This window comes from Otolemur garnettii, unplaced genomic scaffold, assembly GCF_000181295.1.
Source record: "Otolemur garnettii isolate 467f Iridium unplaced genomic scaffold, OtoGar3 scaffold00062, whole genome shotgun sequence".
Classification (NCBI taxonomy): Eukaryota; Metazoa; Chordata; class Mammalia; order Primates; family Galagidae; genus Otolemur; species Otolemur garnettii.
Window position 1 is genome coordinate 2,653,544 of NW_003852457.1, and position 11,377 is coordinate 2,664,920.

The window sequence follows — 11,377 nt, forward strand, 5'->3', positions numbered from 1 at the left end:
GAGGGCAGAGCACACCCGTGAGGGGTGACCAGGTGCTGGCCCTTTCATCCAGCGTTGAGGGCAGAGCACACCCATGAGGGGCTGCCAGGTGCTGGCCCTTTCATCCGGTGTTGAGGGCAGAGCACACCCGTGAGGGGCAGCTGGGTGCTGGCCTTTACATCCAGCATTGAGTACAGATACCCCTGGTTCTCAGATCCGTGGCCGATCTCCCCAAGGGTGGCAGAGGCCCTGAGTAGTCTACCAAAACTTGGCTGAGAGAGGGCAAGACATAGTGGCTTATACCTGAAGCCTAAGTTGTAAGGGAGCCCCCCTGCCAAGCCAAGGGCCTCGGGTCTCGAACCCTGGCACCCTGGGAAGGGCTGGGCTCACAGGGGGAGACGGCAGGATTTGTGTTTAGGGAAGGACAGCCTTGCTCTGCACATGGGGAGGCTCCCTTTGCTGTCTGAGCTTCAAACCTTTGCTTAACTTCACTGGCTGAACTTTGGCAAGGGTTTTGTGTGAAGAACCCCTTCCTCACTTCTTATGTTCTAAAACCCACCTGGGTGAGTTCTGAAAATACATCCGTCATGCAGGAGACTCAAGGAGGGGAATGAAAGAAAAAGAAAACTTTCTCAGGAGCCTGACACCTTGACCCTTGCTACACACTGCGATGCCCTGATGGGAAGTTACACATTTTGTTAATAAGCAGAACACTCTTTTGTTTGTTGATAAGAGAAATAGTTTTTTTTCCTATAGTCGAAGACATAGCAAGAAATCATTATTGATTCAATTCCTTGTTTATTACAGGCTATTTTTAGCCTTGTCATTCCCCTGCTCTGGGAGGATCTTGGTTTGCATCAGACCCTGGTCCTCCCTTGCCCTCCCTCCCTGGAGGATTCCTACCCTCAGATGGTCCCATCTTTACGCCAGTAGTAAAAGTGAGTGCTGTGAGGGTGAAGCCTCATGCCTTGTGGCCACAACGTTCATATAGATACTTCGTCAAATCGATATTTCCTAATTGCTAAAAGATGCAGCTGTGCTCCTCAGGGCAGTTGGAAACCCTAAAGGGAATGCCAGCACCTACACTCAGGGGGGCCCGTGGAGACCCCCTGGTCCCACGGAGCTGTGGCTTGCCTGGGAATCCTGCAGATCCTAGCCTGGGCCCAGTGGCTTTGGCCAGGTCTGATGAGCAGACTATCTTTAGTTCCCCATTTTGTCCAGTCAGCAGCTGCCAGCTCGATGCCGTAGATTAAAGCCTGCTGGTCTGTCTTGGTGGCTGGTACCAGGTGCCTGCCCTGCTGAGGAGGCATCTTGTGTTACAGAACATTTGTCTCAGCTCAGAGAGTTTTATAACCTCACATATCTCTTTCTGATAGTTGGAAAAATGACTGGGTAGAACATTCTGTGTCCCTGGAAAATGAATTTCAGAATTGAATCTGTGCCCTGCAAGGTCACCTCCAGATCACCTCCTTTATTTGACTCCTCACATAAATATTATTTCATGCACCCTCACAGAACTCCCTGTGGGAGGCTTCTGTTGCTACCTGCATGTTTGAGGCATAGACAGGTAAGCCACTTATTCAAGGCTGCACATCTGGGCAGAGGCAGAGCCAAGAGTTGACCCCAGCGTGACAACTCCAGAGACCTCAGATGTAACCTCTCTGCTTCATGATTTCATCTTTGCATAAGCCAGAATGTCCTGATGTCATGATTTCATCTTTGCATGAGCAGAATGTCCTGCCATCTGCTGAAGTGTGTGAAGCTAATGAGTTCCCCACCTGCCACCTAGAGATTTTGAGATGTCAGCTACACTACCCTTTGGTAGGAATGTGCAATGATAATTCAGATATCCAGCAAGAAGTTGGATGTGATGACCTAGAGGTCATTTCAGCAGTGATTGCTTTTTTTATATAGCCAAGACTGCAGTCTTCCTCCACGTGGTTGACATTTGGCTGACCATTTAGTTGTGTGTTCTACACACTCAATGCAGTATTGCATGTGACAACACAGTGATCTGGGTGTGCTGAAAAGATCTCAGACAAAAGGAAAGGATAGAGGCCAGCAGGGGATCAGCGATTATGGATTACACACATGGACTGGGCAACGTGCTAGGTGCTTTAGATATATTTTGCAGCAGTTTCCTGAAGTAGAATAATGATCCTTGCTTATAGATAAGGAAATTGACTCAGGGAGACTGAATGCCTTGGTTTAGGTAATTGGGTAAGTGCAGGGGTTAGAAGCTGGTAGCAGTGATCTGCAGAAGAAGCAAGCCAACAGAGTCAGGGAAGAAAATACTGCATAGTAGCCAGAACCACAAAGGCACGGGAACAGCTCAAATTCACTGTGCTTCCTCTGTGTGCCAGGATGGTGACAGGATGTCTTCCATTCATTATCTCACGATCACAAGACCTTGAGATCCCCATTTCACAGATTAGGGTCCGAGGATCAGAGAAGTAAAATCATGGTCCTAGGTGGACAGAGGCTTCAGTGCGGTCTGGTCAAGCCAATCTTACTGGAAACATAACCCGTCCAGTTTCAGGATATTCCAAAAATGGACATATTAAGTGTCCTCATGAGAGAGGAGTAGAGCAGGATCAGGAGAACCAGAACCAAAGTGAACATCGGTGACTACAGGCTGGAACTGATCTCACCCCTGGCTTACTGGATCCCAAGACTGGGTCTGTGTGTTGAGTCCAGACACCTCTCCGGTAAGTCTGGGGCTTCTCACAGCCCGGTCTTTAGGGAACAATCCTGCATAGTCTGTGACTAAGGCAGACCCAGGCTGAGAGTCCTGTCAGAAATTAGAAAAAAAAATAGAAAACTAGTAAGATTTTGTAGAATTCAGATACAATCTTTAGTGCTATGGATCCCACTGCAAAGAATGGCTCCCAGTTCCCAGAGCACCCTCCTACTCCAGAGAAATCTGAGTGGTAAGAGTTTTTACTGCCAGCAGACTAGCTCCGTTGTTTTCATCTGGCCGGCCAGCCTTCTCTCCTACCTTCCTTCCTTCTACACCTTCCCCCCTCTATCCAACCCTCCTTCCTTTCTTCCATCCACCCATCTATCCAGCCAGCCATCTTTCCGTGTCCCTTCCACCGTGCACCTGTTGTCTCAGTGTTTCACGGATGCGTCTCAATATAAAGTGCTGTAAGATGAGGTCCAGGAACAGGGCATGTCCTCCTAGCTCTATTCTTCCAAGAAAAGAAAAGGAAAAAAAAGCAGCCAAATCATATTCTATTATTCACCTTTGTTTCATTTATTTCAATATTTACTCCTCCTTGTTCTCAAACAAACAAACAAACAAATAAAAAAATGCAGTAAGTTCTTCACACCACCCACTAAAGGCAGATGGCACAGGACGTGGTTGGCCAGTCGTTTGGCTGGTTGGCTGGGTTTCTGGGTTTATTTGTTTATTGAGCTCAGGTTCTGCAGACTATTTTCTATGAAAGGAAGGTGAACCATTCAGAGTTGTTTCTGTGATGGGAAAACTTCCCATCCTGAAATCAGAGACCAAGTAGAATATGAAGTCCCCTGAGACCTCGCCTCCTTCAAAGTGAACATGCAGCTTCCGCATGTGTGTGCTGGTCCCTCTGCTGGGACACTGGAAAGACCATAGTAGCCCATTTACTCATGTCAGTTGATGCTAATTGACCATGAGCTCTTCAAGAGACACACTGTGCTCTCAAGCTCAGCACAGTGCTTGACACAGAATAGATGCTTTGCCAAGTAATTTTTCAATGAGTGAGGAACTGAGTGAATAAATGAATTAGAATAAAGCTACATGTTCTGGCCATTATCTATCTATTTATCCTGGTACTATTCTAAGTGGCTTATTTCTATTATCTCATTAAACCTTTATCACAAGGAGAGAAGAGGGGTGGAAGGAAGGCAGGATGAGAGAGGAGGACAGGCAGAAGAATCTAAGAGGCTGGGCATGTGAGGGAGGGACGCTCATGGCTGGGTGAGTTTTATTTGCTACATGATTTGCTCCAAACTGCAGGACCTGGAGATGACCCAGACAAGCTAGAAAACACATTCCTTGTGCTGGCAGAACTTTAAATGTACCCCAGAGGCAGCATTACCTGCCTCAAAGAAGTAGAACGAGCTTCAACTCCAGACAACATGAGTTAAATTCTTACCTCCAGCAAAAGACAAAGCTAAGCCTGGCCAGAGTTTGTTTGTGTCACAGAAACAGTCCTAAGGGCACGGGTATGCTGTGCTTTTAGCTCTGCTGCTCATTCAGAAACCACTTGACTTAGACAAACGTAGGACGGAGAACCCAGCTCCCAACGTCACACGTCTCTAACCTCAAGGACAGAGCGTGCTCTTTTTAATAACACTAAGCATCTGTACTGAATCTGCACTGACTTAATACAATGTTTTGTAGATGCTCACAGATACTTTGCATGATTTTGGACATCATTTTCTTAGGCTATACTTCCAGTAGTCTGGATGGCTGGAAATAGAAATGGAGTAATAATCAGATAAATAATTCAGGTGAATGGCATTGAAATCTAAGTGTAAGTTAAGAAAGTGAAACAAAATCTTAACACAAAGATATCTGGGTAATGACTCAATTTACCCACATGCTTTTCCATATTTGCTGCCATCTGGAGAGGTAGGCAGCCCGGCGCTGTGCTCTGTTTTGCATCTGTGTTAGTTATTCATCTCCCTCTCTCTCTCCACTCACAGGATGTGTGCAATGACTGCCCTCCTGGCCCCCCAGGCCTCCCAGGGCTGCCAGGTTTTAAAGGGGACAAAGGTCTCCCAGGAAAGCCAGGGAGAGAAGGTGCTGAAGGAAAAAAGGTAAGAAGAAAAAGAGAAACTTGGTCTTTATCATTGCAATAAAAAAATCAGCCTGGAGACCCAACATGTTCCTCCTGGCTCCAGAAGTAATCAGGTTTTGAGGTGCTAAAGACAGGTGAGGAGGACTGGGTTTGGGGGGCAAAGCTGTAGAAGCAGTAGGACAGGAGTATCTATGCATCATTGTCGTTTTAAGAAGATGTTGACTGGCTTTCTAATGCATGTTGATGTTGAGGAATATAAATTCATTCAGGGAACTTTTTTTCCTCCTTCTCTCCCTCCCTTTCTTCTGTCCAACCATCCCACAAATTTTGACTATCTTCTCTGTAATAAGCACTGTGATAGGCACTTCAAATATATATGTGTAGATGGAAAGATAGATCTATCCAATCCATTTATCCACCCACCCATCCATCCATCCATCCATCCATCCATCCATCCATCCTCCCACCCACCCATCCATCCATCCATCCTTCCACCCACCCACCCATCAATTCACCCATCCATCCATCCATTCATCCATCCACCCATCTACCCACCCAGCCATCCAGTCACCCACACATCCATCCATCCATTCATCCACCCATCCACCCACTCATCTACCCATCCATCAACCCATCCACCCACCCATCCATCCATCCACCCACACATCCATCCATCCACTCATCCACCCATCCATCAACCCATCCACCCACCCAGCCATCCATCCGCCCACACATCCATCCATCCATCCATCCATCCATCCATCCACTCATCCACCCATCCATTCACTTACCCATCCATCCATCCGTCCACCCATCTACGCATCCACCCATCCAGTCTTTCCTCATTACCTGTTTTTAACACCCCACTAGATATGTTAGATGTGTCAGTCAGTATAGAGACACTGGGGAGGCTCAGAGGAAAAAGTGAGACCCTGCTCTCATGGTGTTCCTGGTCTGTGTCAGAGCAGACAGGAGATGGGGAATTGCACGGTAGTTGAGGAAATGTAATTAAAAACAAAATCTCCTCCTAACCCAGACAACCTGTCCACAAAGGTACAAGAGAAAGAAAACAATTTTATTATTAAATAAATGTTGAAGCTGAATATGATGCACATAGTAGGCATTTGTTAAGAGATGGTAAAGACAGAAAGGAGTTTCACTCTTCTATAGCCAAGCAGGTAGAGTTCACTACATACGTGTTCTCAAGATAAGCAATAACTAGTCCTCAAGTGAGACGTCTTGACAATACTGTTTGTCACCAGTCTTCATCCTGGTAATTGGGGTGGACATCTGTGTAAGTCAATAGACCTTATCCAAAGGAAAAATAAACTTCTGACCTCTTTATGAGAGGTAGTTTTATACCTGGGGGGGATGCTCTCAGAAATTAGGAGATACAGGTGTTATTTTCCCCGGTGATTTTCTTCCATGGAGATGATTCCTAGCTCCTTGAGGAGGACATTTCTGAGTCCTAAAATTGGCAAAAGCTGTATTTTCCTTTTAAAAGGATTCCCTTACATTCCAAAGAGACAAAAAGCTCACAATGACGAGTTTTCTAAAGTAAATGCTCTAAGAAAAGTGTTCAGGTCAGAGTCTTTCCCCTTATTTCTAAAAGAGAGAATTAAATTCCTTATTTGTAATTTGTATTTGCCCTTACATGGAGACATAGAAATACAGGTGTGAGATGTGACCTTTATTCTGATTGCCTGGGCAATCAGCAACACCTGCTCCTTTCCATAGACCCAGCTGTGCTTTTACTGTAATTTTACCACATACCCTGTGTGTGTGCCACAGTTCTTGAAATTCCTCCCTATACTTTGGGACTCTGGAAGGGGATGGGGCTGATTTTAAAACTCATCCAACTAAGAATACTTTTACTTAATTAAATTCTCCTGATGATCCAGTCATCAAAAATACTTTGATTTGATTTGCGGCATTTCTTGTATTATATTATTTGGGATAGTAAATAGACATGTCCACAAATTTTGACACCCATGTTATGGGTCTTTTAAACAGGTCAAAAGGCCGTTTAGTTAATTAAGATGGGGGCTCTTTAAGGGTCGCTGTCAGGAGTCTTAACCTCAGGGTGGCATTTCCAAATCACTTAGGAGGATTTTTATATCAACCCTTTCTGGGACTCTGGAGCACAGATCCTTTACATCAAATCCCTGGGGATGACACCTGCATTCTGTATTTATGACATAAGCAATTCTGAGGTTCAGAACCACCCAATGCTCCACTCCTCCTGAAAAGACCTGACAGGTGGCTGAGAATCCCCCTGCTCCCCTTTGGGCAGCCCTCCTCAGACTCAGACTCAGGCGGCTGCTACCGCAAACACCACACGGCAGTGAAAAGAACTATGAAGAACGTGCACTGTGCATATGTGTAATTATTCATAAATACATTCACATGCATGGATGCAGTAGAGCCTCTGTGAGTGACCACCAAGGGATTATAACAGACTGGTCACTATATAGAAGTGATTAACATAGGGAACTAGGCCTACAGTACTGATGCACACGGCTGGTGCACGTCTGCTCTATGAAAATTAAGTCAACTTGAGGTGGTCAGTGCAGGGCGGTGGTCAGCTGTAGAGGAAGTACACTCACACAAACGCATACACACATAAGATCCTGCATAATCACACTGTTTCTGGTTGCAGCAGATCTCTCCTCTCTACTCACTACATGAAATCTCCATCACTTCATTACAGATCCCTCCAAAATGTAGTGTCTTAAAACAACAAACATTTGTTACTTCACAATTTCTTAGGCGCAGGAATCCAGAAGAGGCTTGTCTTGGTTGTTCTGGCATAAGGTCTTCTGTGAGGTGGCCCTGAGCCCTAAGTGGCCATCATCTCAAGCTCTAAATGATGGAAGACCCCCTTCCAGCCAAGTTCCTTCTTGTGGAGACCGACTGAGGCCTCAGTTCCTTCCCCCCGGGCCTCCCCACATCTGCCTGCATGAGGTCTAGGCATGGCCAGTGTCTTTCCCCAGATGAATTGAGTATTTCATAGCAAAAGTACAGAGGTGGGAACAGGTCATTTATAAACCTTAGTCTCAGAAGTGACATGGCATCACTTCTGCCATGTTCTGTTGACTACAAAAATCAACCCTGGGACACATGGCAAGGTTATTCAAGGATGTGACTGTGGGAGGTGGGAGTCACTGGGCCATTTTAGAACTAGTGACACATCCACTGACCACATTAGAGACAGGCTGCACCAATGATTTTATAGCCATACTCAACAGCACCCCAGCCAACACCTTCTGCTCAGACTTACTGGGGCAAAGGGGTGCCTGCTGGTGACCGCAGTGGGAAGTCAGTGAGTAGAGGTGCAAGGCCCATGGCTTGGTGATGAGTCTGGATATGGGCCACCTGCACTAATTCTTGTCTTTTGTTGTTGTTTTCCTTGTGTCCCTGCTACAGGGAGATGCAGGGCCTCCGGGCCCCCCAGGACACCCAGGAGTAGCTGGACCGCAGGTGGGTGAGGCTTCCCAAACATCTGTGTGGGTGCATTCTGCTCATCTCATTGCCTAACCTAAGTTTAAGGGACAGTGATGGCCACATAAAGTAACAAAGCCTTTAAAATCAGAAAACCCACATTCCAAGTCTGACCATGGCACTGGCTGTGTAACCTTGGGCAGATCAGTTCAACTCGCAGAATCTCAGTGGCTCATTCGCAAGCTCCTGAGTGATGGAAAGTATGAAATAATCAAGGGAGTTGTGATACGTACTGCTTAGGACCCAAGTTCTGCGGTCAGGCACCTCAGCGTTGCCCCCCAGTAATAGTAGGAATACAAACAGCACCAGGTGTTTGTTAGAGTTCGGTATATAATGCATAAACAGAACTTGGAAGTCAGAAATTATTGGGAAAGTGCTTTACCAATGCAAGCAGGCATTATCATTCCCGTGCGGATGCTGAGACTCCCCCTAAGGCCAGTTGGTACCTCTGCCCCTTCACAAAGTCAGGAGACCCCTGCGGAGGGAGCAGGTGTGATCTGAACCACACCACAGGCAGGAATCCCTCTCTCACCGTCAGAAGGAGCCTCCCGGGGCCGGGCCCTTTAAGCTGTTGGTGGTGAAGTTGACAGCAGAGTGCTGGCCTGGCAGCAGGAGTGGGCAGGGAACCTCACACCCTCCTCCCCTCTACTGCCATTGGTGCTCCATGGAGGGTGCTTGCTGACCTCCTGTGGCCTCTAGCCTGCTGGAAATGGGGTGCCTTCCCCTCTCCAAACATTTAGGGTTAAATGTGTGCCACTGTGGCTTCCTGTGTCATGGCAGGACATAGGATGGATGGAAGAGGTGGCATAAACTTGTCACTCTGACAGTGTGCTCAGAAGCCAGACCAGGGATTAGAATCCCATCTCAGCTGTGTGGTTTTTGGATAGTTTTAAACCTCTCTGTTGTCTTCCTAAAGTAAACTAAACCAGGCTGTTTTTATGACACTGGAGGTAAAATGATCTATTGGCACCTGGAAGGTTGTGAACCCTTGAGTGACATTGGGTTGTACAGCCCCTGGGGTCACAGGTAGCAGCACTGCTAGAATTAGGGTGAGGACTCAGGAATGAAAGGAAAGAAGCAGCCCGACTCCAGCAGCTAAGATAAAGAATATTTTAATGTGATAATTTCTGTTTAAATTTAAAGTGAATGCAATTGATCTGTGAGGACAAAATATCAAAATTTGAAATAAAGACAGGCCCCAGCCCTCTTGGTGAATAACCTCCCTCACCCACTTGTGCCTATTCTCAGCAGGATCAGGTCCCTCTGTTTCTTCTATTTATATTTGATTTTTAGTTTTTATCTTGTATTCTTCTGGGTTGATTTTGACTTCTTGAAATGTTGCATTGGCTTATTTTTTAATCTCAGTCACTGAGGTATTTGTCACCCAAGGTGGGTACCATGCTTCTCTTAGGCCCAGCCCTACAGAGAGATGCTGGGACTATTGTTACTACTGTGAAAAGCAAGCACGAGGGAACCTGGCAGCGCCAACCATAGAGGACTTGCTTTGTGTGAGGGTGGAAAGCACACAGGTCTCCCAGACCGTGGCCTGGCAGTTGTGATCTACAGACATTGTGAAGACTTGAGGGTTTGGAAATAGCTGAAGCCTTTGCTTCAAGAACTACAGATGTCAAGTCTCAGCAAGGATGGAACAAAACATTCTGCCCAGCGGAAGAGCTCCATCCATGTTGGAGCTGCTGCCTGCACACTGACCACACTCTCTGGGGTCACGGGAGGGGGTAGAGCTCTTCACCCCTGTACTTTCAGCTCATCCTGAAATAACCTTTGCTGTCACCTTGCTGGCTGCCAGGCTTAGTGTCTCTTGAGGAAGAATTGCCTTTTTTTTTTTTTTTTAGAGAAATAAAAGCAAATCAATTAAACACATCAGGAGTTTTCTCCAGGGAGTAGGACATGTTTTCTATCAGCCCAACCCTGCATGAGGCACTGATATTTGGGGATAATGGCCCCTCCATTCTTTCTTTATAATTTGCTTCAAGGGAGGCTTTATTCCTTGAAATATTCTAAGAAAATGTAGCTTCTATTCAGAAAAAGAGCAAAAAATCAGTGCTGCCTCTAAAGGACAGGGCCCTAGCTTCTCTACTTGGGAGCTGGTGGTGACCTTGAGAAGTCCTTGGGGGTTGGGACCTACCTTCAATCTCTAGCCCCAGGCAGCTGCTGTGGGCCGTGTACTGAGTATTTCAAGGGACAGGTTGCCTGCTTTGCTATGTCGTCTCTGCAGCATCAGTGTGATCCAGGACTGTAGTCCACGAACTAGATAAGATATTGTAGACAGATGACCCCACCTCCCAGTGTAGTCCACGGACTAGATTAGATATCTCATAGACAGATGACCCCACCTCCCCGTGTAGTCTACAGACTAGATTAGATATTGTAGACAGATGAGCCCAACTCCCAGTGTAGTCCACAGACTATATTAGATATCATAGACAGATGATCCTCCCTCCTAGTATAATCCACAGACTAGATTAGATATTGTAGACAGATGACCCCACCTCCCAGTGTAGTCCACGGGCTAGATTAGATATCATAGACAGATGACCCTCCCTCCCAGTGTAGTCCACAGACTAGATTAGATATTGTAGACAGATGACCCCACCTCCCAGTTTAGTCCATGGACTAGATTAGATATCTCATAGACAGATGACCCCACCTCCCCGTGTAGTCCACAGACTAGATTAGATATTGTAGACAGATGAGCCCAACTCCCAGTGTAGTCCACAGACTATATTAGATATCATAGACAGATGGCCCTCCCTCCTAGTATAATCCACAGACTAGATTAGATCTTGTAGACAGATGACCCTCCCTCCTAGTGTAGTCCACAGACTAGATTAGATCTTGTAGACAGATGACCCTCCCTCCCAGTGTAATCCACAGACTAGATTAGATATCATAGACAGATGACCCTCCCTCCTAGTATAATCCATAGACTAGATTAGATATTGTAGACAGATGGCCCCACCTCCCAGTGTAGTCCACGGACTAGATTAGATATCATAGACAGATGACCCTCCCTCCCAGTGTAGTCCACAGACTAGATTAGATATTGTAGACAGATGACCCTCCCTCCCAGTGTAGTCCACAGACTAGAT

General features: G+C 46.4%; 1 protein-coding gene across 1 annotated transcript in view; it reads left to right on the plus strand.

Moving 5' to 3' along the window:
* COL22A1 (collagen type XXII alpha 1 chain) overlaps positions 1–11,377 on the plus strand; it is a 249,321-nt gene that overhangs the window by 184,848 nt on the left and 53,096 nt on the right. Inside the window, exons 44-45 of the mRNA XM_023514966.1 lie at positions 4,672–4,785; positions 8,193–8,246. Of these exons, the coding sequence (XP_023370734.1) occupies positions 4,672–4,785; positions 8,193–8,246 (168 nt within the window). The remainder of the gene's footprint in view (positions 1–4,671; positions 4,786–8,192; positions 8,247–11,377) is intronic.